The sequence below is a fragment of the Ambystoma mexicanum genome, chromosome 14, assembly GCF_040938575.1.
Source record: "Ambystoma mexicanum isolate Mex_15411 chromosome 14, UKY_AmexF1_1, whole genome shotgun sequence".
Classification (NCBI taxonomy): domain Eukaryota; kingdom Metazoa; phylum Chordata; class Amphibia; order Caudata; family Ambystomatidae; genus Ambystoma; species Ambystoma mexicanum.
The window spans coordinates 535,244,765-535,271,941 of NC_090940.1; the positions used below are offsets into that span (position 1 = coordinate 535,244,765).

A 27,177-nucleotide genomic window follows, 5' to 3' on the forward strand; every position below is an offset into this window, starting at 1 on the left:
AGGTAAGGGGTGCCCGAAACATCAAAAAGAAATGGGACCCCACAAAGCCCTGACACATCTTCAGCCAGCCTTACTGCCATTTCCCTCCGAATTACCTCAGCCCAGCTAGGCAGCTGAAAAGCTATTTTACCTTTCCCTTTGGCCACTAGTCGTACCTTTCACCTCGATTTAGAGGCTGTTTACGTTCATAGTGCTATGCTAATCTCTGGAGAAGTGGGCCATTTAAAAGCTGAGAACAGAAGTTCAGACTTTGGCTTTATCAAAGTGAGCCTGTTGATATTGCATGGATAGGTTTTTATGCTCTGCATGTTTGATGCTGATGCTGTCCCTTAATGAGTGCTACGGGCTGGCGACACATCGAAAGAGGCCTTCTGTCTCAAAGTGGCCAGGGGCTAGTGCCGCCAATGCAACCAGGTTGAGTCAACGAAGCCCAACATTTCAGGAGGCGGCTAGAGCCTGATCTGCTCAATGGTGTTGCGCCACTGCCTGCCATTCTTTTTGTTTGGGTTATTAGGTGTGCCACCAATAAACCAAAACTATTTCTTTAGCGAACACAGTGGTGGAAATAGACTTTTTTTCTGAGGCATCCCTCCTACCGCAGTGAAAGAGGCGGGGTCTAGCGACAGGAGTATTAGGAGGGTGTAGGGCAGGAATTTAAGTCACCCTCATGAACATTTTCCTCTTCCCCTTAGAGGATTTATCGTCAGCATAGTTCAAAATATGCACCCCTTTTAAACCTAAAAAATGCACATCAATATTTCCAGTACAGTGCAACATTGACAAAGATTTCATAGGGCTCCTGCTCAGATCCTCAAGTGGTCTTGTGGGGAAGTCTCGATTTGGAACCTAGCGACCACAGTTCAAATCTCTGCCCAACATAGGTTAAAGCACAAACACATCACAGCATTCTAAAATAAACATATAGTGCACAGATTTCCCAGATTGTGGAGCTGTACCTGAGATCTGGCGAGTCATTTTTTGCCATATCCTGGATCTGGGAAGATGCGTCCCAATGACAGCAAAGGAAGAAATGGCATATGAGGAGGGACTTGTAGATGTTTAGTTATTTGCCCACCCATTGACTTCTCGTGGCCATGCAAATCCCTATGGCAATTCTCAACAGTTCCTGCCCTACCCACCCAAAACACCTCCTCACTGTAACTCCTTGAGCTAGCTTTGAACAAACCATGCCAAACCTTGCCCTCAATGTGCCTGCAAGTGTTTTCTCAAAGGAGTCTTCTAAGAGTTAATGACTTCATTGGAGTTGTAAACACAGAACTGGTAGGTCTGCCTTTAGCCACTCGATTTAAAAGCACCCTGCGTGTCTTTCGCTGAAGTCCTGTTAAAAACAAGCACTGGCAAAGCCAACAGTTTTGATTTGTGTATAAGTATTAGGCATTTGCCAGACACTGCTACTAGCTGCTCAGGTACTCAAACCATTTTGCACCGGCACTATCAACGGCCACCGAATACCAATACAGAAGTGCCTTTGTCATGCCTACACGAATGCCCAAACTGTTAGCATTGCCAATGCTCTTTTTGCTTTGCCCTTGATGCACAGTATGCACAGGAAGTACAGGACTATGCATCAAGGTTAAAGCAAACATACTACTTGGCTGAATTGGCCCAAGTTGAGCGTAGGCCAATTTAGCCACTTATAACACTTAAGGTGCACAGTCAGCCTGGATATACTTTCTGTGGCATGGCATGTTTACTGGCTGGGAGTCTGTACATGGTAATAATGGCATATATTGATGCAGCCTGCGTGGACATACATGAGAACAACCAGCATGAATATATTTTTAAGTAAGACTATATTTTTAAGAATATATATCTATATATAAGACTAGCATGTCTTGTGTGGAAAGGTCGGCATGAAATGTACTGGAACATTTTCCTCTGCATGGTTTGTGATTTGCAACTATTGGGATTTCCATGTGCTTCCATACGAACCCAATGGTAAACTGTATGGATTTCTACCAAATTTTGCAAAGAAAGTGCTGTAAAATACATAATTTTAACCCAATGTTTGAAACATTTTCTTGGGAGTGAGAATACCCCTCAAGCAGCCCTTGTTTGGTTTAGGCTCTTGTCACTGTGCTCTGTTGATCCTGCATAATTGGCAGAAACATTTAAACCTCTTAAATTCAGAAATGTACCAGCCTCCACTGTATATCATTTGTTAATGTGTATGATGTGTGTTTTAATACGCACACAGGGGCAGGGTGTTCCTCAATGATGTTATATTGCATTTATAATGCACATGTACACAAGTGTTTGTAGGCGTGACAAGGCAAGGAGGGGGAAATAAAAGAGTAGGACAAAACACTGATCTTACTAGGCCTTATGTCATTCAGATCACGCAAGAGCAGGGAAGCAGGGAGGGGAGAAGTGCAGAGGATGGGGTAGGATGCAGAAGTGCAGGAACAAAGGAGAAACAAGAGTGCAGCCAACGGGTGGCAAGTGCGGGTACTCATAAGTGCAGCCAATGGGTGGAGAATAAGTGCAAGAGAGGGGACTGTAGGGTTACAGATACAGACCACAAGTGCAGGGGAGCCAAGAGGCAGTGCAGGATTTCCACAGGACCGGCAGGGACCTGGGCACATATTCAGAGGGTGGCCAGGTGACCAGTGCATTGATCAGGCAGGAAATCCGCATTGGAGAGGAAGAGAGAAGGCCAAGCAAAGAGAAAGGTCTTGAGTTGCTTCCGGAACCAGAGATGGTTCTACTCAAGTTTGAGAGAGGCAGAGAGGCTGTTCCAGAGGGAGGCCCCAGCCGAGGAGATAGATCTGCCCCCAACTCTTTGCTTGGAAAAGTGACTGACCCTCTGAGAGTTGGAGGTGGCGGAGTGGAGAGCTCAAGCCATCATATGTATATTTATCCATATGATACAAAAGTTAGTCTGGCATAACCCTTTCTTCAGTAGAGAAATCTAACTTTGCTGTAGTTGATTTGGAGTTGAATTAATAAACAATATTTGGATCCTGCACACAAACTCAATGGGAGATTTCTCGAGTCTCCTGTTTGCGCGGGTGCCGCAGCTGGCTGAGTGCAAAAAATTGTAAGGGGGCCTCACCAAATGTTTTGCCTCGGGCCTCGCCACATCTTCGGACAGCCTTGGACACACATTCCAAAGCAGATTCACAGGTGGTACAAGCGGTCCTAAACATCTCTTTGCTGCTGTACCTTCTAACTTCCAACTTCCTTCTCCAGATACTGCTCGCTAATCTATCCAGAGCATGTGATCTAAGCAGATCCACAAGCTCCATAAAGGATACATTACTCACCGTAATAGTACTTTGAGTGCTTGTAATCCGGTTAGATTCACAAGTGCCCACCCTTCCTCCCCCTACTGGAGTAAAAGGTGCATGGATGTTTTCTGGGTTTTTTCTGTTTCTGCTTTACAACATCTGTACTCGCGCTATACATCATGCAGCCTCATGTCAGAAACAAACAATCTGAGGGACCTCGATGCGTGAAAGACCATGGGTACAGTACACGTCACACTAGGGATAGGTTTACTAATCACGCCCTGTTGACGTTAGTTTTCGAGTTTTGAAAACAAATCTTGTAATACTCTGTAATTTCCACTAGAAATCGGACTGTGCAGAGCGTGTGAATCTAAGCAGACGCTTGCACCAGAAATATGAGTACGGTGAGTAATGTATCCCATGTGGTTCTACCCCTCAATTGAAACATGCAGTATACTCATGAATTGAAAGAATAAACCTGAGTCCTCTAGATAATTATTGATCTATCAGGGTACTACAAACATGTTTGCATTTGGCCCAGTTCATCCATTTTTGAAGGATACAAAACAAATGTGCATAGAGAAAATGTACTTGCGGCTATTGGAATACCAACGTTTTCAGCAAGGTTTGCAACAGTGCTGCTTGGGAATAACTCATGCAATGGAATATCTGGGAAGAATGGATGGCACCCAACATTACTGAATACGTGCTATCTGCTTAGGGTCTGATTGATTCAGTTTTGCATATGATTTGGGACTTTGTCAACTTTCATTGAAGACAACTGAGACCAGTATGGAGAAGACATAAAATTGGGGACAATTGTAAACATAACAGATGCACACTATTGTGCTGCACTACGACAGCCAAATATTGTTCAATAAACTTCACGTGTATGACAACTTGCTTATGTAAAAAACACAAACTTGTGTGTGTGTTTATTTTTTTCGTAACAAGGATTTTCTGTTATCTCATTCAGTATATCATAGGCACATTGCATATTATATTGTCATATACAAACTTGTTTGTGTATGCCTGTTTCAATAATAGTTTTTTTTCCCAATTACAGTTTTAATCACATCATGATTCTTCAACAAACAATACTTAATTCATTTGTAGTCAAAATGTCTTGATATCCTTGGTTTATTGTCCAAGTTTTACACAGCCCTCTTGCAGGCTTTTAGGATTCTAACCTATGGGTTCCACTACGCGTTTCGGGCAATGTGTTCGCCCTTCTTCAGGTGGGGATATCAATTTTTTCAGTCTTTTTTCTGCAAAATCAATGTGTACAGATATCTGCATTAGTTTCTATTACTTTCTACAATCATTCTATGTATACGTCTGACAATTAACACTTGACTAAGCTTGGTCCGGGTGAACTGGTATGTGGCAATACTCTGCACACTTCTGTGTGGTGACTGTGTGTCTCTTAGTTTCTCTTTTGTACAACTTCTTATTTTCAGAGTTCCACCACTATAGGAGATAAAGTTAAAAGCCTGGATTCAGTCATGTATTCTGTGGGGAATCATACTAACATTGCTTCTTTCATTTGCGCTGTGGGTGAAAAGTAGTCAGATCACGAGTGGGATCAGTCGCTAAATTCAGCGCTGAGTCCCACTCTGTGATCAATATTGCAAACCAGTAAGACCTTTGCTGTTTAAAAGACTCACCGTTAGGTGTGGGACCCGTCTCATGTATATGCGGTTGCGGTGTTCTGTGTCCAATGTTATAAGCGTTCCTGGGTTAAGATCCCTCCGGGGATTCCTTCACTCTGTTCATGAGGCTCGTGGGCTAAAGGACACTCGTCCCACACGGTGGACGCGGAGCGTCCTACTGTGGATGAATGTGCAAGAGCAAAAGGAGTCCCTCGCGGTACAGAGTACTTTTGTTTCACTCGCATTCGCGTTTTCACCGCTGTTTGATTCCTGTGTTCTTTTCCCCGTAATTATGGTGTTGCCGTATGCTGGGTCCTACATTGGAGGGTTGCTAAGCAACCACTCTATGGCTGTGTGTCTACTGACTTGCCTGTTTTGGTTCACGGCGTAATTAAAGGCGCCATGTGGAAATAAAGTACTCGCTGCATTGTCTTTCATGTAATGAGTTCTTGCTCATTGCCTACATGTTGTGTCTGCTATATTGTCTATTCGGGGGCCTTTTTCATATTCGCCATGTGCGGTCGGTATGTTTAATGAAGATTACCGGCATTGTTAATTCTGAATACTTTCCCTTTTACATTCAGATAATTTTCAACATAAACTAAGCCCATTAGCATCCATTGCAGTATATTCAGATGTACCACCAATTCAATACATTTGATATAAATCCTTTTGAGAAGTGTCACTTACAATTTTTCTTGATTTATACATAACTGTTGTAACCTATGGTATATTTACCCTTTAACCATGTGTTACCATACAAAATATATTTTGGTACATCTTATATATAACAATTATTATAATACAATATCTTCAACCTTTCTGATGGTTAAATTACAGATCACCACGTTCATTACATTCATGGATGTTGTAAGTCCTGATCAGTACATTTGTGAATATGTTTTAATACAGTTTGCATAGAATTAATGACTCTAAGTTTCTTTTATTCACATTGTTAGTTTCACCCACATTGTCCAATCTATCCAAGGATTGATAGTTCGTACTGAGGCAGTTTCCCTCATCATTTATGGCCTTTCTAACTTTTCACAGGGTAGATATGCCTTGTGATGAATTCACAAGAAACAATTTAGGTCCCATTTCATGTTCATTCCCCTTGGGTACATGCTATCAAGTTTTTCTATCCAGAATATTTCTCTTTGTTGGAGCATTTTGTTTAGATTACCTCCCCTCCTTGGTAACATCACATGTTCCAGTATGACGAACTTAATTTGTGCAATTGTGTGCTTTTCTTTCACAAAATGTTGGGCCACTGGGGATTTTTCTGATTTCTGTCTGATGTTAGATTTATGCTCACACCATCGCGTCTTTGCTTTGCGTCCTGTAAGTCCCACATAATAAAGTCCACATGGACATTTGATTCCATAAATTACATTGCTGGTATCATACGTTGAAGTGTGATGAAGTTGGATTCTTTTTCCATTATGGGGATGGCTAATCTCATTTCCTTTGATTAGGTTATTACAGCAATTGCAATTGTTACATGAGATGGTTCCTTTGTATATTGTTTCATTTTTCTTTTTGTGTCCAATGTCTGATTTCATTAGATCTCGTATAGATGGGCTTTTAGCATACCCAAATAATGGTGGTTTAGGAAACAGTTCTGCCAGTTTGGGATCTAGTTCCAACAATTTCCTATTTTTTGTGATGATTCTTTTAATCGAATTGCTCTGTTGTGAGTATGTGGTTACATAGACCAGTTCAGTAGCTGTATTCTTTATTCGCGGTAGCATTGCTTCTGTCCTTGATGTTCCTTTGACTTTGGCTGCATGTCTAGATACTGTGTCTGAACTGTACCCCCTTTCCAAGAAGTGTTGCGTGAGATCTCTTGCTTTGATCTCATACTCTTCCTCATTTGATATAATTCTTCTGTATCTCAGAAACTGACTTAAGAGAATGCTTTCTATTGTTTTCTTGGGATGGAAACTTGATGCCAGTAATAAACTGTTTCTATCAGTGGTTTTCGTAAAGATTGTTGTCTCCAGTTTGTTGGCCTTTAGGTAAACCTTCACATCCAGAAACTCAACTGATGTTTGACTGAATTTGTGTGTAAATTGAATTCTTAGTGTGATCGTATTCATGTATGTGAAGAATTCAATTAACTCGTCCACTGATCCGTTCCAGATTCCAAACAGGTCATCTATGAACCTCACTAGGCATTTAAGTTTGTTCTTCCATCTCGGGTTTTGTAGTACAAATCTTTCTTCTAAATATGTCATAGAGGTGTTTGCCTAACTTAGGGCCATGGCAGCCCCCATAGATGTTCCTGAGATCTGAATAAAGTACCGATCTTGGAACATAAAGTAGTTATTGTTCAATATGATCTTCAGTAATTTCAATATGAATACACGATCACACCTGACTGTTTCTCTTGTATTTAGTAAAAGCCTTTCCATGGCTTCGACCCCTCCCTGATGATGGATGTTCGTGTAGAGGCTCGTCACATCCATTGTGAATAGAATGTCTGTGGATTCTTCAAATTTGATAGACTTCATTATTGGTAAGAAGTGATTTGTGTCTTTGATATAGGTAGTCGCTTTCTGTGTTAAAGGTTGAATTAATTTATCCTCATATTGTGCCAGTGGCTCTAATAGGCTGTTTTTAGCTGCAATGATGGGTCTTCCTGGTAGGTTCTCGAGGTTCTTGTGAATTTTCAGTAATATATATATGACCGGCATGATTGGATGGGTATTCATTAGAAACATCTTGGTTTTGTTTGTTATGATCTCATCTATTTCTGCTTCTTCCAGTGTTGTCTTTATTATCTCCCTTATTTTTTCTGTCGGGTCCTGGAACACTTCCAAGTATGTATCCTGGTCATTTAGTTGTCGTTCCACCTCTGCTTTATACTGATTGATGTCCATAATCACAAGAGCACCACCTTTGTCCGCAGGTTTCAGGATAATATTGGGATTTTGCCACAAATTAGTTAGTACTTGTCTTTCTCTATTCGTTAGATTAGAGTTCCTTTTGCTTTTGAATCTTACTGTCTGTAAGTCCTTTAATACAACTTTTTGGAATGCTTCCATCACTGGATTTTGTATTTGGGGGTTAAATGTACTGTTAGGTTTCATTTCCAAATTTTCATTAGGTGGTGTTACTTCTTGCATCTCAATAGAGTCAAAGAAAATTTTTAGTTTCATCTTCCGGGTCAATTTGAAAAAATCTATCTTCTCTGAGTAATGAGGAGTTGTACGTTGGGACAAATTAAATACCCTTCTGTAATGTTTTTTTCTCAAAATCTGCAAGCTGATGGTTGGATATATTTATAACTAGGTTTTCTTCTGTTGTAAATTGGCTTTTCTTGATGGGTTTTTTCTTTTTCCTTCTTCGGCACGAAGCCGGTCTAAAAAAGAATACACAGGTATTGTCTTCAGCCGTTTGCTTTGAAGTTGTAGGTACTTGGCTATTTCCTCTATTTTCTTCACTCTGTTTGTTCCTTCCGCCCGGCGGTTTCTTGATGTTCCGTCTCACCACTAGATGTGTCCGATGATTGAGTGTTTGGATTCGGATCTCTTCTCTTCCTATCGTTCCACCCAGGTCTTGTCCCTCTGGTGTTATCTTTTTGTTGGTAATATTCTTTCCACGTGTACACTATGTCCAATTTGTAGTCTAGAGTGTCCCTCCTGAATTTTCGTATTTTTTTGGATTCACTTTCCTTTTTATAATTATCCAATTTGTTATTTATTTCTTCTAGTAATGCTGACAACTCGTCTCTGGTAATCAATCCGGCTAAAGATTTTTTGGTTTGTTCTAGATCCAGTTCAATAGATGTTAAGGAATTGGGGACAGACAGGAGGCATTATGCTGCTGTAGGCATCCTGGTGAGCTTGGGATCTTGGGCAGGCACTAACTCGATATCTGTGCGAGTTATGGGAGAATAAGACGGCACTGAGGAAGTACGGACAAAGTGTTGACGTTTTGATTATATGAAGGAAATGACTTATGACAATGACCTGTTTTATTGTTTGAGACTTGTAGCTTTTAAAGCTCGGTCTACAGGGGGCAGCAACTTGATCATTTAATGACTTTTGCTTTGCTAAAATCTTACATTTTGAGTATGGTTTAAATAAACTTGCACAATAAATACTGATTTGAAATACAGGCTAACATTAGCTATCCTATGAACTCTAGATGGTACGCTTTTTTGAGTGTGTGTTTTCCACTTATTACATCCCACAATACTCTATCCTACAGTTTTGTTCATGACTCCGCCGGTTCTTTTACTTCTTTCTCAAAACTCTGACACAGTAAGAGACACCATTTGGTTCCCCACTGCACAGATCACTATGTTCTGGGAGAAAGTGAAGGTTCACTAGTGAAGTCTTCTGTAATGGAGCATAGCTATGTGGTTCCTAATAGGTTGGGGTAATAGTTTGCTTCAATAAATCAACACTTTATTTTGGTATTTAGACATTGCCATAAAATATAAAACAACCATAAATACTCAATAAAATCATGAAAGCAAACAAAATGAAACCATTCTTCATATAGTAACATACATAATTTCCAAAATCCAACTCGATGTATACATAAAACCGTGTGATCCCACATATCTGAACCAACTTTTTTTTTTTTTTTCAGAGCAGTTGGTTTATGGTTAGTTGATAAACACTTGAACATACCATTCCAATGATATGCTTATGCCAGCAGATGTATAAGATTCTACTAGAAGTACTATGTGTAAACGACTAGAATAAAACCTTGTGCTTTCTAGATGATGATGATGTAACAGTCACTTTAAATTAGTGGTATATTCACAAGTCGGATATGATATTCAAATGTGGTGTCTCCCTTCTGTTCCTCTAGGGACTACTTGCATAGTAGACTTGTCTTGAGTCTCGCGCCTGAGTCTATGACTCCATGCCTTGAGCAGAGGATGTCGGTACTAAGAGCTCTGAAGTCATGAGACTGACTGGAACAGCACAGCTTAGCATCTACCTTTTGCAGGCTGCTTAAGTCAATCTCACGTTTGGATGGGTACCATGCCCACCGGCAGACCTACAGTTTGCTTAGTGAAGCAGTATTCTGTAATGTGCTGCAGCGGTGGCCTATGGCTTGGAGCAGTGGGAGAACTATGCAAGGATTTCAAAGAACATATATTGCCTTGGCGCCCAGCACGGTTTAATAACTTTCATATTGGCTGGCTTCATGGGAAAACATTCTATACCCTAAAAGTGACACCTTATCCAAGCTGGAGGAATGGGGAAACCTCTCGTGAGCAGCAACTGTTGCACTCCTGTAGTCCTACTCTATAGAGGAACTTGTAACACAGCCACCCCATACACTATGACTGCAGGACAACATGACATGATAAAAGTGAAAGGGAGCCCTTAATAAGCAATGTCCCTAGCCCATTAGGGCCACCCATAGCCAAGGCAACAGTAGACTGCCATCTATGGCTTTCTGGTGGAATTTTAACAGGCGCTCTGTCCCAAAAGATCAGCTCTACATCAGTCAATCTGATTCCATTGCAAGGGAATTGTGAGTTCCACAGTAGGTCGTCATCTGAGGTGCTGTAGCTCTTGTACCAACCCCGTATTGAATCCGACCTGATTTATTATAAGAAAATTACATCAACTTTTGAGTCTTGTAGATCCATTTGTGAGTTTGGGCCTAAATATCAGAACAAAGGGAGTGCTACGTTGTGTGTGTTTTTATATAGCTTATCTTCGGGTTACAGAAGAAATGCACTTCAGAAGTAATTTTTTTCTTCAACAGGAAAAATCAGTTTTCCTGCTGTCCAGGCTGCTCCGTCCTTCAGCAACTCCTTCCCCCACATCTTCGGAGCCAGAAAGGACATTCAGTGCCTCATTCCATGTGCCATTGATCAGGTGAGAAACTTGAATACCACGTTACTACTTGACTTGAAGTGTGGTCTGCCTTGTTAATAGTTATGCAAGATATTCCACTGCACGTTCCTCGAGGCTGCATATGAGTGTGGGATTAAGTGTATTATTATGGTATGTGTGTATACCAAATCAGTTTGCCATGAAACGGCACATCTACTAAAATAAAATATTTGAAACAGTACATCATGTGTACAATATCGATTACAATTCAATCTCGCAATAATACCACAAATATAGGCTCATCGTGAATATCCGATCAAAGAGGGTGAAAATCATGAATGCATAAACTACTGAATCCCTTTTATACATGAAATCACTTTTCCCACTTAAATGTCAAAAATCATTTCTCCAGGCTCCAGCATACTCTGTCATAATTTGCATTTATTAAATAAAAGTAGGTTACACTAAACTGGCTGAATTTAAGAATCCACAACTGAAAAACCAAAATGTTACTGTGGGGAATTGGGTACCAAAAACAATAAAGTAAAAAATACATATTGGTTTCAAGAGTTCAACAGTTACATGAACACATGGCCATGAAATATGGTTTCATATCATTTGAACAGCTGCCAGTGGTAACTGATTCAATCTTAGAAAGGTAATCCAATGGATAGCCTGCATTTTAGAAACACATTTAGGTATTCCTTCTGAAAGTGCAATGCACAAATGGCAAGTTGTCTTGCACTGATTTCTTTCACCATTCTGTAGCAAATGTTCTGTTCATGCCTGATGTAGAAATCCTGTGACACTCATTTTCTTACAGAGTTTAGAACAGTTTATAAAATGTGTGAACACAGTAGAAATTCCCAGATTAGCTAAAACCTACTAACCTAGTTCAACCACTGGGATCCTCCATGGTTTTCCAACAATAGGAGTTGATTTAAAATCAACAGAGGATGCACAACATAATTAGTGAGCCAAATTAAAATCTAGTTTATTGTAATTTAGACATTGGGGGTAGTAGAACAGTCTCTCCTGATATAAACAATATGTAGCTTAAAGGGGAACATCCCCAATAAAGTTCTTCAAAGTGTCTGCTCTACCACCTCTAGAGGAGACAAAACTGCCCTGAACTCCTGCAGCATTGCTGGCTAACCCACAAAACGTTGATGCCTCGTATAATTTGAGTGGGTAAGACTGCACTACCACAAACATTGGCTGAAAAGTAAAGTATATCAGCACATACTTGCTTAATTTGTTGTCTGACCTTATTGTAGATTGGTGACGGCCATTGCAAGACACCCCAAAAGTCAGTAAGAGATTTATATAAATCGTCTGGAACTCTATCGGGACACTTGGCTTTCATGAAGCCAAACTACCAAATGTCACCAAAATCTCTGACATCGTCAACCAGCTCTCTCACTAGCTATCCCCTCAGGATACATTATCTTAAGATCAGATAGAGCGGACGCCAGAGGAGGAGGTATCACACTCATTGCTAGAGATAACTTACAACTTAGACTAGCACCGTCCTTGGACACTAACTCCTGTGAGAACCTGACCGCCAAACTCAACATAAACTACTCCCAGACACTCGCGATCCACCTAATATATAGACCTCCAGGTCCCATTTGAACCTTCGAAGATGACGTATCTAACATTGCCTCTAATAATCTCAAATATTCCTCCCAAGTTCTACTTTTAGGGGACCTCAACTTAGACTATAATGACCCAAAGGATGCATGTGCATCTAGCGTGGCTAATATACTAACAGAACAAGGCTTTTCACAAAAAGTGCTACACCCCTCCCATACCAAAGGAAGAATTTTGGACTGGGTAGCAGACTTTTATTTATTTTTATTTATTTGTTTATAAAGCGCTGAAAGCCCGCGGGCATCAGAGCGCTAATAAAGAGACAGGACAACAAGGAGTGAGAACAGGACACAAGTGAATTGACCGATTTCCTCAGGAGGGACTAACCTGTTTCGCGAATTTAGTTGAAAAGAAATGTTTTCAATTTTTTTCGGAAGGAAATGTAGTTGGACTTCGAGCTTCAGTGTGATGGGTAGTTCGTTCCATTTTTTTATACTTGGGGTCGGAAAGGCTTTTCCAAGTCTCTGCTGTTTTTTAGTTGTGGAGGTTTGTAGTTGTCCTGTATTAGAGGATCTGAGTCGCCTAGTAGGGGTATACCAATTGAAATGTTTTTTGAGGTAAGCTGGTGTATTGCCGTATAAGCAGCGGTGAACCATAGTAAGAGATTTAAACATGATTCTTTCTTTCATGGCCAACCAATGGAGGGCCTTTCTTTCGCCAGTGATGTGATCCCTCCAAGTTTTTCCCGTGATGGTCCTGATGGCGTTATTTTGAATCACCTGACAATTCTTCACGCAGTTGCTTTTTGCTCCTAATAGTAGGGCATTACCATAATCCAATCTGGATAGTATTGTAGCCCTAGCGATAGTCGTGCTATTCTTTTGGTCTAACAAAGGTCTAATTTTTCTTAGTAGTATCTGGTGGTATTGACAGTTTTTCTTTAAGTAAGCTGTGTGTGCTTCAGCACCTAATGAGGCTTGAAGATATACTCCTAAGGTCTTCACTTTTTCTGAGATTGGTATTTGGGTGTTTTTGATGAAGAATGAGGAGTAGAGTGGGCTCAGTTTCCTTCTGGCCTGTATGGAACCGAATATCATGAGCTCGGTTTTAGAGCCGTTTAAGCACATCCAATTTGCTTTCATCCAGCATTCTATGATGTTGTATAATGATGAGAGCATGTCACTATCCTTGTCGTAGTTCCCACTAAGTTCTAAGACCAGCTGGGTGTCATCAGCAAAGTTCGTGAAAAATATGCCCATTTGGGAGAGCATGGTGCAAAGGCAGTGCATGTAGAGATTGAAAAGGAGTGGGGAGAAACTGGCTCCTTGTGGGACGCCACAGTCCACCGGTTTGGTTTTAGATGTTTTATTTCCCCAGACAATCCTCGATTGCCTATTATGAAGAAAGGAGGCTAGCCATTCAATAGCCCCTGAAGAGCAGTTTCCTGATTTTTTTCAGGGCTTCTCGGAGACTATAATTGTAAGGTTGATATCACCTCCATATCCCCTCAGATATGGTCGGACCATCACCTCATAACTTTACTTTAGTCACTGATAAACCCATTTCTGCTCCAGTACCTCTGGCGCCACCTATTCCCACTCGGAATAAAAAGAACATTACACGTGACCACCTACTCCCACTTATCTTACCCACAATCAATGCCATCCCAGACAATCTGGGACCTGATGCCTTGGTCAGGGAATATAACCAGGTCATGACTACCTCTTTAGATGCTATTGCCGCACTCGAACTCAAAGCAAACCCAAGGCACACATCAACTCCTGGTTTACACCATACCTGAAAACATTACGTGCCAAAAAAAGGTCATGTGCTACTTCTTGGAAAATTCTCCCATCAGAAGAAAATAAGACTAACCTCAGTGCTATTACAACATTATACAAAAATGAAATTCTACTAGCCAAACGCGAATCCTATAATGCAAGAATCACCCAAGCTAACTCTAGTACGAAAGAACTTTTCATTATCCTCAAAGAGCTCAGAGCCCCGATCCCTGTGCCAGATAACTGCATTAAGGACAAACATTGGTGTTCGAACATCCAGCAAGCACTGGCTAACAAAGACGCAACTCTACAGGCCAAAATAGCCAACAAAAAAGTATCATTAACTAGTACCACGCCTGTCAGAACTTCAGTAGACCCTTCCGAAAATAACATCAACCCTCCTTGTTTAAAAGTCACCATAATTGAAACCGAAAAAATATATACTTTCTCTCAACCATCCAACTGCCAGTGTGACGTATGTCCTGCTCAACTGATAAAAGATGTAGCTAGAGATCTGTCACCATTTATCACTAAACTTATCAATGCATCCTTTGCATCTAATACCATCCCAACTGACTTCAAGGAACCATGGGTGCTCCCACTCCTAAAAAAAAAAAAAGACTCTAGACACCCTAATCCCAACTAACTACAGACCCATCACTACTGTACCTTTTTCTTCTGAAAATCGAAGATAAAATGGCCTACTCGCAAATTCAAAAACACTTGGAAGTTAACTCCCTACTAGGATCAAGGCAATCGGGTTTCTGACCACAGCACAGAACAGAAACTGCATTAATAGACCTGAAGGCCCAGATAGATGAACTGAGAGACAGAGGAGACTCAGCCCTCCTTCTACTTCTGGACTTATCGGCCACCTTTGACCTGGTTGATCACCAGGTTCTATGCAGTCACCTGGACTCGGCAGCTCACTTCTCTACCTAAGCCATAGCCTGGATACAATCTTTTCTCAGCGACCGCACCATGAGTCTTTTCACCTATGGCCGCAGCTGACCCTGTTCCCATCACATGTGGCGTGCCTAAAGGATCCTGTATTTCACCCACCGCGCCTTGAAACACTTGTGTATAGGTGCGTTACAAATGCCATATCATATCACCCTCTATAACATCTTCACGAAGCCCCTTTTCGATGATTTAGATCATCTGGGTATCACCTACACCAACTATGCAGATGATGCACAGATCCTCCTACCTCTTTCAGGTGATTATGAAAGGATTTGGCCTTGGTGAACAAGATCTATCTCATCATCCGGGCATGGATGACCACCCATGGACTATGCCTGAATGATGACAAGACCGAGATCATTATCTTGGGCACCTCATCTTCCCTTAAAAAACTTAGACCCAAATACTCAGCCTTTAACATAGACCAAAACATCATCTCAGTTGCTAAAGAAAAAAATCTGGGGTTTTATCTGGGTACTACTCTATCCCTCAACAAACAGGTGAATGCCATGGCCTCTGCCACAGCTTATACCTGCAAATTGATACAAGCAGGTAAAGCCTTCCTCTCCAATGACGGCTGCATTACCCTTGCCAGAGCACTTATTCTCTCAAAGTTAGACAATTGCAATGCCATATACATTGGGGCAACCAAACAAGTAACCAAGAAAATCCAACTTCAGCAAAATAACACCCTTAGAGCTGCACTAGGGATAGCTAGGAGATAACATATCTCTGCGGTGAGAAGAGCCAATAACTGGCTGTCCACAGCTGACAAAATCAAACTAAAAGTTACCTAACTCACTCATAAATGCATTAACAAGGTAGCTCCCCTCTACCTTTCGGACAGAATTAGCCCGAAAACCACGACAAGAACAACCAGACTTTCCAACACGAATTGCCTTCTGGCTCCCAGATATAAATTGGCCAGAGTGGGAGGCAGTAGCTTCCAGGTCAAGGCAGCCCAACTCTGGAATGCTCTCCCCTCTCCCTTTAGACTAGAGCAGTCCTACCAAAAATTCCGACTTAACTTAATAAAGTGGCTAAAAGATGCTGACCACTAGCGCCCCTACTTATCCCCAGAGCTTACACGCGCTGACCACTACCTCTACCTAGCCGCTGTAATATACTTGACTTGGGTATATCCTCTGTAAATATACTGTGCACTGTCAATCTTACCACCCTCTATGTGTTAATACCCAGAATGTATTTTCCCCTCTTTTTGCTGTAATTAAGTATCGAGTTTTCCCATGTACTGTACATATTTTCCTCTGTATGTGTAACTAAGCTTTGAGTAACCTTGCAATGCGCCTGAATACCCTCTGGTTTGGTGCGCTATACAAATTAATTAAAAAAACCAACAAACTATCAGCGTGCTGGTTTAGACTTGGGTAAATAAGCAACAATGCAATACACATGTCCCTCATTTGATATACCTCACTATAATGATTCAACTATTTTTCGCCTGATTTATTGCACTAGTTTCCACAACCCGAAGAGAGAATCTGCTCTCGGGCTTCTTGCTCTTATTGTTTTTCGGCCCTTCTTATTGTGGGTCTATAAAGCGCTTGTGCTCATTTTTTCACCAAAGTACCAGCTCCGTTGCAGTGTTTTAAAGATCTTATTTGGGGCATGGTTTGCTTACCTACATGATCTATTGTGAAATGGGTGCTTCTGAGGATTTTTTTTTTTCTTCTTGGCTTATTTGAGCACAAGGTATAAGATCTACCTTTAGCCAATCAGGTGGCTAGGAATGTGGGTGGTACAAGCCGTGCACGCTCCAAGCTGCGTGACGGCTCGCTCTCCCTGCCATCATCACCGTTAACTGGACCCGTGGGCCGTTACCCCCGTGTTGCCCGTGGAACGGGTTCTTAACGCCACAGTATTCAAAGCATCAGAAGTTGATCAAGTTATTACCATTCAAGCTACCACCGATATGAACTTAAAGCCCTCTCGTGAAATAGACCTCGGAGAGCGCTGTCATTTCCTGCATCGTGCTGTGGCAGAGGGGAATGCGGAGGGGTGTTGCTGTGTAGCAGACTATATATGTAGCTGTTTCGTAAAGATGGTTAAGCAAAGCATAGTGTGCTTCGAGCTTTACTACAAGATGACGAGGATGGTTAGCCAGCCTGTGCGTTTATAACCGCTGAGAGCGTGCGTGCGCTGGTGGTTCCTAAAGACTGTGACGAGGCACTTTTACCGAGAGTGACCATTGTCCGGGTGCTACGGGGAACAGAAGCCAACGCTGGGGTGTGTCCGGTATAGATGGAGAGGGTGTGAAAGGTATGATCACAGAAAGAGTAAAAGGGTGATTGCTATAATTGTAGACCGCATTTATAACATGTATATAGCATCACAAAAGACCTGTAAAAGTGGGAGATTGGTAAGAAGATCCTGTTCAAGGTAAGTCATCTTTTGGCACTCCCATGTACACAACAAATGTACAGGTGTGGCATAATATCAAAATAGAAAATGTGTAAAATTCGTATTTGTGATTTGGGGAGGATATTCCCAACCGGAGCAGAAGAAATGTTTTACATCGATGAGATATTAAAGTTGTGGTGGGCACACTTGATGTAGTGGTAGAGCATTCGAAGTACGTATACATTTTCATGTCCATATTTGCAAAAGAAAAGTAGGAGGTGGTGGAGTGAGGATGCAAAGGGGTGTGTGTGGGGATTTGTGCATAATGAGTGTGAAGTTTAACCTTATGGATATCTGGGTACTCTCTGCTTTTCAATCACGTGATTGGGTCTTTCGCCAATTGCTACTGCAGGAAGCGGTTAGGAGAATCGAGTGCCAGCTTCAGCTGCAGCATTCCATGATGGGCAGCCTCTCCCACAATGTAGTGTGAATCTGCTTCGATTGACATACTTTGCATAGGTCGCCATCTAGTGGTTACTTGGAGTATTATATCTTGTTTTCAACTTTGGCAAATGGGGCGAGACAAGGGTGATCCTTCACACGTTGATGTCCTAAGATTATTTTTCTGCCGTACTTTGACTGCAACTTTGGTGGGAGGAAAAACATTTGTCATTCAGCGCCCGTTCAAACTGTCAGTGGAAATTAGTTGCTTGACTTTTGATGCCCGAAACAGCATAACCCTTTTGAAGTGGTTTGACGAACGTCATCACACAGGCATAAAGTATGGAGAGCTTGGATTTTAGAGGCATTTCAATGTATTGTTTAGGGCCTAGAGAATGTCCCTATTCCCTTCCCTTTTACTCGGCCAGACTCGATTCCAGATCCTTAAATGGAGAACACCTTTGTCTTCCAAAGGATCGCACTGAGGATGGGTTCCAGGATTCAATCCAAATTTCAAACCATAAACCCCTGGGGAGCGCTGTCAAAGCGCTGGTCTAATACACCGTGCTGACCGAAATCAGCTGAGGGCACGAGAGCCGCACTCCGGTACATGCTCTCGGCATTAGCCTTTCCTGGGCAGGGTTGATAGCCACCCCGAAGAGCCAGGTATTGAGGTGCCAGCAAGCAAGGCGGTATCGGGTAATAATACCCCATAGATAATGTCACTAGGAAAAGCCTTTGGCGACATTATATATGGTGACATTATGTATGGGGACAGGTTGCAGGGATGTCCCCTTCTAAAAAAAAAAACATATATATTTAATTCGAGGGTTGCAGGGCTGTCCCCCGCATGTTCAATGTAATGTCGTCTCAGCAAAAAACAGCGTCTTTTTTGTCAGCAGACATTTTTGCTGAGACATTATTGCATGGAACCAGCAAGGCCTCATAGCGAGGGCCCCCAACTCCAAGGGGTCTTCGCCACACAGGGCAATGGAAACGTCCACTGGTTACCGAGTGGCTGCACACTCCCATAGAACAAAACACAAATGCCATCAAGACAGCAGCCGCTACAAAAGTGTTGAAAGGTCAGGCGCAACCCCAAAATGCAAGCAGTCAGGCAAGACGTTGAGCATAGTAGGTGCTAACGCCACGTCCAGCACATAAACCTGGGGAGTCGGACGAGGGGAGTTTTCAAAGAAAACCTCTACATCCACCCCACAAACGTCACGCACAGAGAAGACAAGAAGGCCCTGGTTGACTTCTTGGTCGAGGATTGAGTGGAAGAGGACGGGGAAGGCTTCGAGGCTGAAACTCAACCCTACCAGTGCCCATTCTTGACCTCGAAAGGGATGAAGGACTTGAAGGAAAGCATGAGTAGGATTGTGGTGTTCTGGGAAGGACATTGACGTCGGGGGTACAAAATGTGACTAGACGCTTCACATGTGTAGCCACTCCGTAAGACGACAAGAACAGACCCACAAGACCCATATCTAGACTCGGGAGACCTAAGCGGTTGATAATGCACAGTACCCTCGAGGAAAGGATGAAGTTGGAGACCCTGATGACTGTCATGCTGTCACCCATTGAGGAAGACCTCCCGTTTCTTCCTCACCAACAGAATCTATGAATAATAGTAATCCATAAACAGAAGGGCAGCTACACGTTTTGATTTGGCATGTAAGCTCAAGAGTCTCGAAGACATTGGGCCTCATTACGAGTTTGGAGGTAGCCATGCCCTTAATAAAGGCATGGCTACCCCCAAACCCGGGTCCGGGTTCCCTGAATGGGGAAATACCGGGACATTCCGACCTTGGAGGGCCCGGTATTTCCCCATTCAGGGAACCCGGACCTGGTCCATCCCCATTCGAGCCCCCATAGGGCTCAATGGGAATGGGGAGCATGCTAACAGGCCCGTTAATGACGGGCCCGTTGTTAGCTCCCTGGTCTCCTCACGGGACCCGCTAAGGACGTCTGGTAAACCAGGCATCCTGAGCATGTCCCGCGAGCGAACCGCATAATGGGGCGGTAAGGGGTTAACGGCTCCGGCACCTTTACTGACGCTGTTAAACCCCTTACCGCCCTCCTCGTAATGAGGCCTCTTGACTTGAAAGAAGAGATTTTAAATGGGGGGAAAAAGAAGATCTCCCTCTGCATTTCAGTGTTCGATTCAGTGGAAAAAGTGTTGCACCCTCATTACTCAAACCAGTCGCATCAAAACCAGTGAACCCGTAAATAGAGCCATATAAGGTATCCCCTACAGACCCAAATCAAGGCCAGTAGACTCCTGATTCAATACTTGCGACTCTAACACATAGGGTGCCCTGTTGTTTGGCAGCAGGGTACCCTCCAGATAAGAAGAGTAGGCACTTTTATTCCTTTGGGCGCAAGACCGCAACATCAGCGGCATATACAATCCATCCGAAGGGATGACATGGCAGCTCTAGAGAAAGGCATTGCAGCAATGTTACTTAGAACCATCATTTCAAAAGATCCTACAGAAGGGGGGGACATTAAGAATGCCTTAGATGTGGCTAAAACATCAGGCCGGCAAATGGCAGTGGCAGTAGTGATGCAACATCATGTCTGGGTAAGGGGTACAGGTTTTAGGGTCACATCTCAAGCAACCCCCGTTGACAAGCTGACAGACGAATTAGTCCTGTTTGGAAAGGCAGCTGATGAAGCCCGAGAGTGGGCAATGAAAGGGTCATGACACCCTGAAAACCCTACAACAAGTTGGATGCAGGACTTAACCGAGGGCATCTGTCGCTGATTGAAGATCTTGGGACCACAGCTTTACACCTGTCCTGAAGCGTTAAGACCGCAGAGGGAAATGAAGCAGTAGAGGACCAACCCCCTTGAAGGGTGTTCCCAACCTCCAAACAGTGACAGAGAGGTCCAGGCCCCCCCTCTTGCTTTGCCTGTAGGATGAAAAATAACTTTCACCCACGCATGTGAGGGCATCACACCCGTCAAGTGGGTGGTAGACAAGGGCTTAAGGTTACTTTGTGGAACTCGTGGACTAACCATACAACCAGCCACCATGGGAAAGGATAATGTTGCCCAGTAATTTGGAACTTCTTCAAAAGGAAGTGAAGGCGCTGTTGTCAAAGAATGCCTTTGAACCAGTTCCACAATAGTAGGTAACTCGCTTTATTTTCTAATTCCAAAAAAAGACGAAAGAAAAGCACAGGTCCTAGACCAAGGGCAAACCAATAAGTGTGTCATGGTGCAGGATGTCAGAATTACCACTCTCCAGGATGTAATTCCACTTTTAAAGAAGGGCGATTTATATGATGACATTGGATATGAAAGATGCATACTATATTTCAATGTTCATGATTGGCTCAAAACCAAAACAATTTGCTGGCACAACATGCAAAAGTGCATGCGCGTTCTAAAGCTTCCAGACTTCTCAATCAAGAAACTATCACAAACAAATCAAATCCTCGAAACAATTGTAGACACAAAGCGAGCACTCGCTTTTTCCCTCGCAGGAAAGAGGGCAAGCACTATTGGCCTAGATTCCCTGTTATCCAATCTGAACTCCGATAACTGGCTGAAAAGTCATAAAGCTGTTGGGGGTGATGCTACATGCATCCACATTGATCCCGTTTGTGCCCTCCCCGACTCTACGTGAAAAATAAATACAGACACTCCCAGGACAGGGAATAAGGCACAAAAGAGCAGGCTGTGAGAGTTCAAGGAAAAGTTTATCTAGATCTCTAAACTTTATCAGAGATAAACATCAAGGTTACAACACATTTATATAGTACATTGACATTTTTAACATATGATGCTACGTTGGACCTGGATTGGTCAGCCGGGGTGGTGTCGTAGGTGTGGGCATCATCTCTTCCTCCGGGTTGGTTGCTTGGTTGGCGGGAGGATTGACGTCAGACATCTGTGCTCCGGATGGGGGAAGGTCAGGTCGCTGTGAAACACGGTGGTCACTACCTAAGCTAAGCTAAGAAAATACATTCTGAGTAATGCATGCACTAAATAATAGTTGATCAAAAGACCCTCAATAGTGTATCATGTCATTGTGAAAATCACTCAAGAGTTGATATCAACTACAACATTTGGGTTATGCAGGTCACAGGTTTACGGGCCTTGACCACTATAATTCTGTCATTGAACTATAGGGTTAATCTCACAAAAATCTCAGGTATGTGGCATTTGTGAGTATTGGGCACGATATACTGCAGCAGGGGTCTAATGTTAGTTGGGGGTCTGCTGGGTGGGCTTCTTAGCATGGTTGGCAGTCTGGCACATGAAAGGAATGCCTTGCAAGGACACAGGGTTAGAATGGCAATAAGTTTCAACTGGCGAGGGTAAGAGGGCAAGGACACTTTTGTGGAGATGGACGAGCTATGTGCTTGGCTCATGTTGGTTCACATGCAGGACAGTTATTTCGGAGGAAAAGGGATGTGTTACATTTATTATTTGTTGGAAGCAGCTCCGGCTTCAGCGTAAGAATGGAGCTACAGAGTTTTCCAGTTGGAGTGGGAACGAGGGTGGGGGCCATGTGATCCGAGCTGCTGCGGCGGGGAAAAGGGAGAGAGGCATTTTGTACTATCGCAGTGAGGCCTGGTCACCAATATGGAGTCGAAAAGGGGGGTACAAAAAATGGATGTCCCGTGTCCTGCTTGGTGGTCCCATCTACGCGAATGTAACCCAACGTTAACATCGCGTAAAGGCGAGGGGGCGTATCCGCCACTAGAGGCACTTGGTCCGAGTTTTGAACTGAGAAGTGATGGTAGAGAGGAGCCCATTGGCCCCTCGCTCCCACACAATCCTCACACACACCTGAATATGCTCCTTCTGCAGAAGTGGCTCTCAGACCAATGGTCACATGTGTCTTGTGGGTAACACAACCCAGTGGTCGCAAAAGGTGGTAATATTGCTAGAATGGCAGACACTGTTAAACATGCAAAACGGCAGACCTTTCAACAACTCGTCAGTACACAATTGCCACAGATTGCCTCTACGGTTAGCCGTGGAGCCCATTATCAAGAGCTAGCATTGCGGGGTACTTGGACACATCACCAGACAGAACAGCATATAAACTTGTTAGAACTACTAGCGATAAGGATGGGCCTATACGTGTTCCAACTTCCAAAGAGTAGTGCACAACACTAACAATACCACACCCACCTTTTACAAAAATAAACTGTGTGGCACCCACTTAAGGCCTCTATCACCACTTTCACAACAGATCTGTCACTGGTGCGTAAAGAGGCACATTTCATGCACAATATGTACCAGGAGATAAAAACTTCTGTCAGACAACCTAAGCAGAGTGCTACGACAAGACATGGGTGGGAAATCGCCAACGTCTTCAGTGGATCTGTTTGCAACACCCCAGAACGCCAAATGCCTAACCTTTGTATCCATGAACCCATAGGAGGGGTCACTAGGCAACTCACTTAAGATAAATTGGTCAGGGATATTTGCTTCCACTTTTTCCCCCTCATCACCTCTACTCCACAAGATAGTCCACAACGACTACACGAACATCTGACTCTAGTTCTGAATGCACCGATGTGGGCAGGACATACATAGTATCCCCACCTCCTAAAGATGGCGGTCCACCGACCAATCAATCTCAACCGAGTCTACACCCTACTGACCAAGAAGCAAGGGCATGTAACTCACATACAAGGAACTTGGCAGCAAGAGTTTAGCCAGTTGCCTCCAAGATGCATGGATATCTTGAAAGAGGCTATAAAGCCTAACCATACACTTCTACTACGTCACCTGGTGCTCTAAAACAAACAGTCCTGTTGACTGCGTGCCATAGATATTGTATCATATATTCTATACCTCCTTGGCTCGGGTTTGGTTTACAATTCCCTTAAAGTTCACCTAGAATTACATTAATCATATACAACGTCGCAACAAAAGTTGTCCTGGTGGAAGCTGCCTGGCGTTAAGATATTTATGGAAGGAGTCGAGTACATCCCAATAACTCATCCTTCATCTGGATGGGAACGTAATACAGTGCTCCAATTCCTCCTCACTACAAAGTCGCATTCCTGATAGCTGTTAAATCCATCTGGGGAATAAGTGAATTACAGGCCATCTCTGTGACCAAGCCATTCTTCACTATTCATAAACATAAGGTGGTGGTAAGAATGGTTAAGATGGATTCCCAGAATGATCCCTGGAAGTTGGATTTTGGATGGCCACCTTATTATGATGAACAGGGAGACACTGAGGACTAGCCAAACCCAATCTAGGTAAGGTAGCAGAGCGGCAAGGCTTAGTCTCGGGAGCAGTGTGAGAGTGCTCTAGGGCAATGAGTCCATGCACAATCCCAATAATTCAAGTTAGACAGGTGAGTACAAAAATTATTTATTAGGCCTTTAAAGTACACATAAAGCAAGTAAAACCTCTAGTCAAATATTGTCGCACATCTGCATTTTGTTTGGCAACCATCGTAGGTTCCAGAAGTGACACTGTTGCAGAAGGGACCCAAAGACCCAGGAGAAGGGCCCTTATTGAAGATTTGATGTATCCCAGGTCAAGGGCCGAAGCCAGAGGAGTTGAAAGGCTAGTTGCTGCAGTCAACAGTAGTTGATACAGGAGTCACACGTTGTCCTCGGGGCTAACCGGATTCGGCTTCCGACAATTGCGTCGGCTTGCAGAAACCCCAAGGCATAGCGAATATTGAAGAGAAGTTGAAGTCATAATGGAGAGGAGGTGGCCATGGAAGAATACCGGGAGGCGAGTTCGGTGGTGCTATTGCAGCAACACAAGCCCCAGAAGCTACCCATTCATAGGGGGTGGAACCAGAACAGTTGCCTGACATCCTGGCATAAAGATTCTCTGGTCGTTTCAGCACTGAGAGTATTAGGAGACCTGGCAGTGAAGGGCACTGGCAATGCAGGCATGCGCAGGATCTTTGATGACAATGCCTTTGAACAGGAGCTGTGGTCCATTTTTGCCCATTGAATAATGGGAAAAGACCGCTGAAGATATTTTCTTCTGTATCATATGGAGAGACAAACTTTGCCGTCTGATTCTTCTGAGAGATTATTAAGGCTGTTGGTGCAGAGCCTTAATAATCGCGGGTCCCTTCAAGGGACCCTCCACTTATCAGCAGGCCTTCCAGCAATGCAGACAGAGGCGTAGCCAGGATTTTCTAACAAGTAGTGCTTGAAGCTAGTGTATTTGGGTCCACTGCAGTGACATGAACATCTGCAAATGTCCACACAGCACTGCTGAGTGGACATTTGCAGATTACAGGTGGGCCTTGCCCGCTAAGGCCCTACCTTGTCTATGCCTCTGAATGCAGATAGAGTTCCTTCAGTGGACAGGTTTAGTGGGTCTGCCTTTATGACCCTTGGGAGGTAGCAAGTGAACACATCACCCAATTTCTCACTGAGAATCATTCAAACACAGGGGTGGTCAAAACTGATTCCAGGCCAACTGCATGCCCCAGTCCTACAGGTACCCAGTGGCCCTATACCCCCCACAGGTCTACGAGTCAAACAAAGACAAAGTGAATGGAGGAGAAGGTCAAAAAGGACCCAGACAGATAAAATAGATTCCACCCACTGGAACCATTTTACAGAGGTGAAAAAGCCAGAACCAACCTTCCCTCATTACTAACCGATGAGTACCTTCTGTGGGACACTATGGGCCACCCTGCCCCAGGAACCATAAGCACTCTTATGGCAGAGCACATAAAAGCAAAGTCACAGTCTGTTAGGCTTTGGATAAAGACTAGCGGTGAGAAAAATAATAAAATCCAAAACCCATCCACGTAGAGAGAAGTGACACACTTGCCATGAATTAAAAAAATCTTCCTGCACTCCTTCAGCAATACTAAATTCAAGGTATTGTCTGTTCAGACACTTTTTATTTTAAAGTCATGAACTTCACTGTGTTCCTGATGTACAGCTTCCTGTGGCCTTTGCTACAATATATTAATTTGAACATGTATGTAAACGAGCATTGGCAATGCCAACATTTTGCTCTTTTCTTTAGGCTTGGGAAAGGCACTTGCTAGGCACAGCCATAGTGATATTAAAGGGCCATTGATGGTAGCAGGTGCAAAATGGTACAAGTACCTGGGCATTTAAAAGCAGTACCTAGCATATGCCTAATAGTTATCCACAAGCCAAAATGGTTGGCTTTGCCAATGCTTTTTTTAACTGGACCTCAATGAAGGACACAAATGGCGCTTATAAAGCTGGTAAGATGGCTCAGCAGGTTAAACGCTTGTTGCTGTGATCTGTGTGGACTGCAGGTCGCAGGTTCAATTCCCGGCAAGGCCAACTCAGCCTTCCATCCTTCCAAGGTCGATAAACAAGTGGCAATTTTGATTGGGCAATAAAAGGGTATGTACATTTCTGATGCTTGCGAATCTGCTTAGAATCACATTCTGTGCATATAGTCCACCATCTAGTGGTAACCGCAGAGTATTGCATCTTGTCTTTCGAGTATCGAAAGGGGACTTCGACATAGGCGTGCCTGTAACACTATCCATAACGTGACGTGTAGTGTACCCAGAAACCCTCACGCGTCGAGGTCCCTCAGATTGTTTTTTTCCGCCAAGCTGGCTGGTCACCTTATGCAGAGCTGTCACCTTATTGCAAAATTATTATAATCATGACTTTTGTTCATTTATATACTCTTCTTCCGCTCTTTGATTACTGGACCGCCGCCGAAGACAGAACAACAGACTTCGATGGCTGGCGGTCCGGTCGACGCTGTGGCCGACCTACACAGTAGGGAGAGTGGAGTCTGAGGTTTTCTATTCTTTTCAAGAATGTCTTTCCTTCTCCCCTCTCTTTGCCCCTTTGGCTTTGCCATTGCTTTAATACACCTGAACTATGGACAGGACTCCCTTAAATTTTGCCCTTCCTATAAGGGAACATTTTCCTGGAAAGACGAGCACCACCGGTGCAATAAGTGTCTCCCCCTCAATAACGAAGAGGCGTCCGGTTGTCACTGTAAGCTCCTACGTCCTAAGACTATCAAGGAGCGTTGTGTGAAACAGTGGGCAGCCTATGCTATGTCGCAGGCTGAGGGTAGCTCCCCCGCAGCCATCAAAAGTGATGAGGCCCTAAGCGATGACCGTCATTTGTGGCCACTGACCTTACGTCGGAGTGCTCTCGCTCCGAGACATGTGCAACGCAAGTCCTGCTATGGGGAAGATAGACCCCGGCTATGAGGACGCACCCACTACTCATGGGACTAAACACACAACCCCCAGTACCGCCGTAACCTCTCTGTCAAAGCGGTCCAAGGCACCAACTGGTGCTTCGGGTTCCTCAATGGCTCCCGCCGATTCCTGTGATCGGCAGCCCTCCCTGCA

At 43.4% G+C, this 27,177-nt stretch overlaps 1 protein-coding gene across 3 annotated transcripts in view; it reads left to right on the forward strand.

The window, feature by feature from the left end:
• Positions 1-27,177, forward strand: part of WARS1 (tryptophanyl-tRNA synthetase 1) — a 285,365-nt gene that overhangs the window by 161,345 nt on the left and 96,843 nt on the right. For all 3 annotated transcript variants that reach the window (XM_069637773.1, XM_069637774.1, XM_069637772.1), the window contains exon 8: positions 10,643-10,755. In XM_069637773.1, the coding sequence (XP_069493874.1) occupies positions 10,643-10,755 (113 nt within the window). The remainder of the gene's footprint in view (positions 1-10,642; positions 10,756-27,177) is intronic.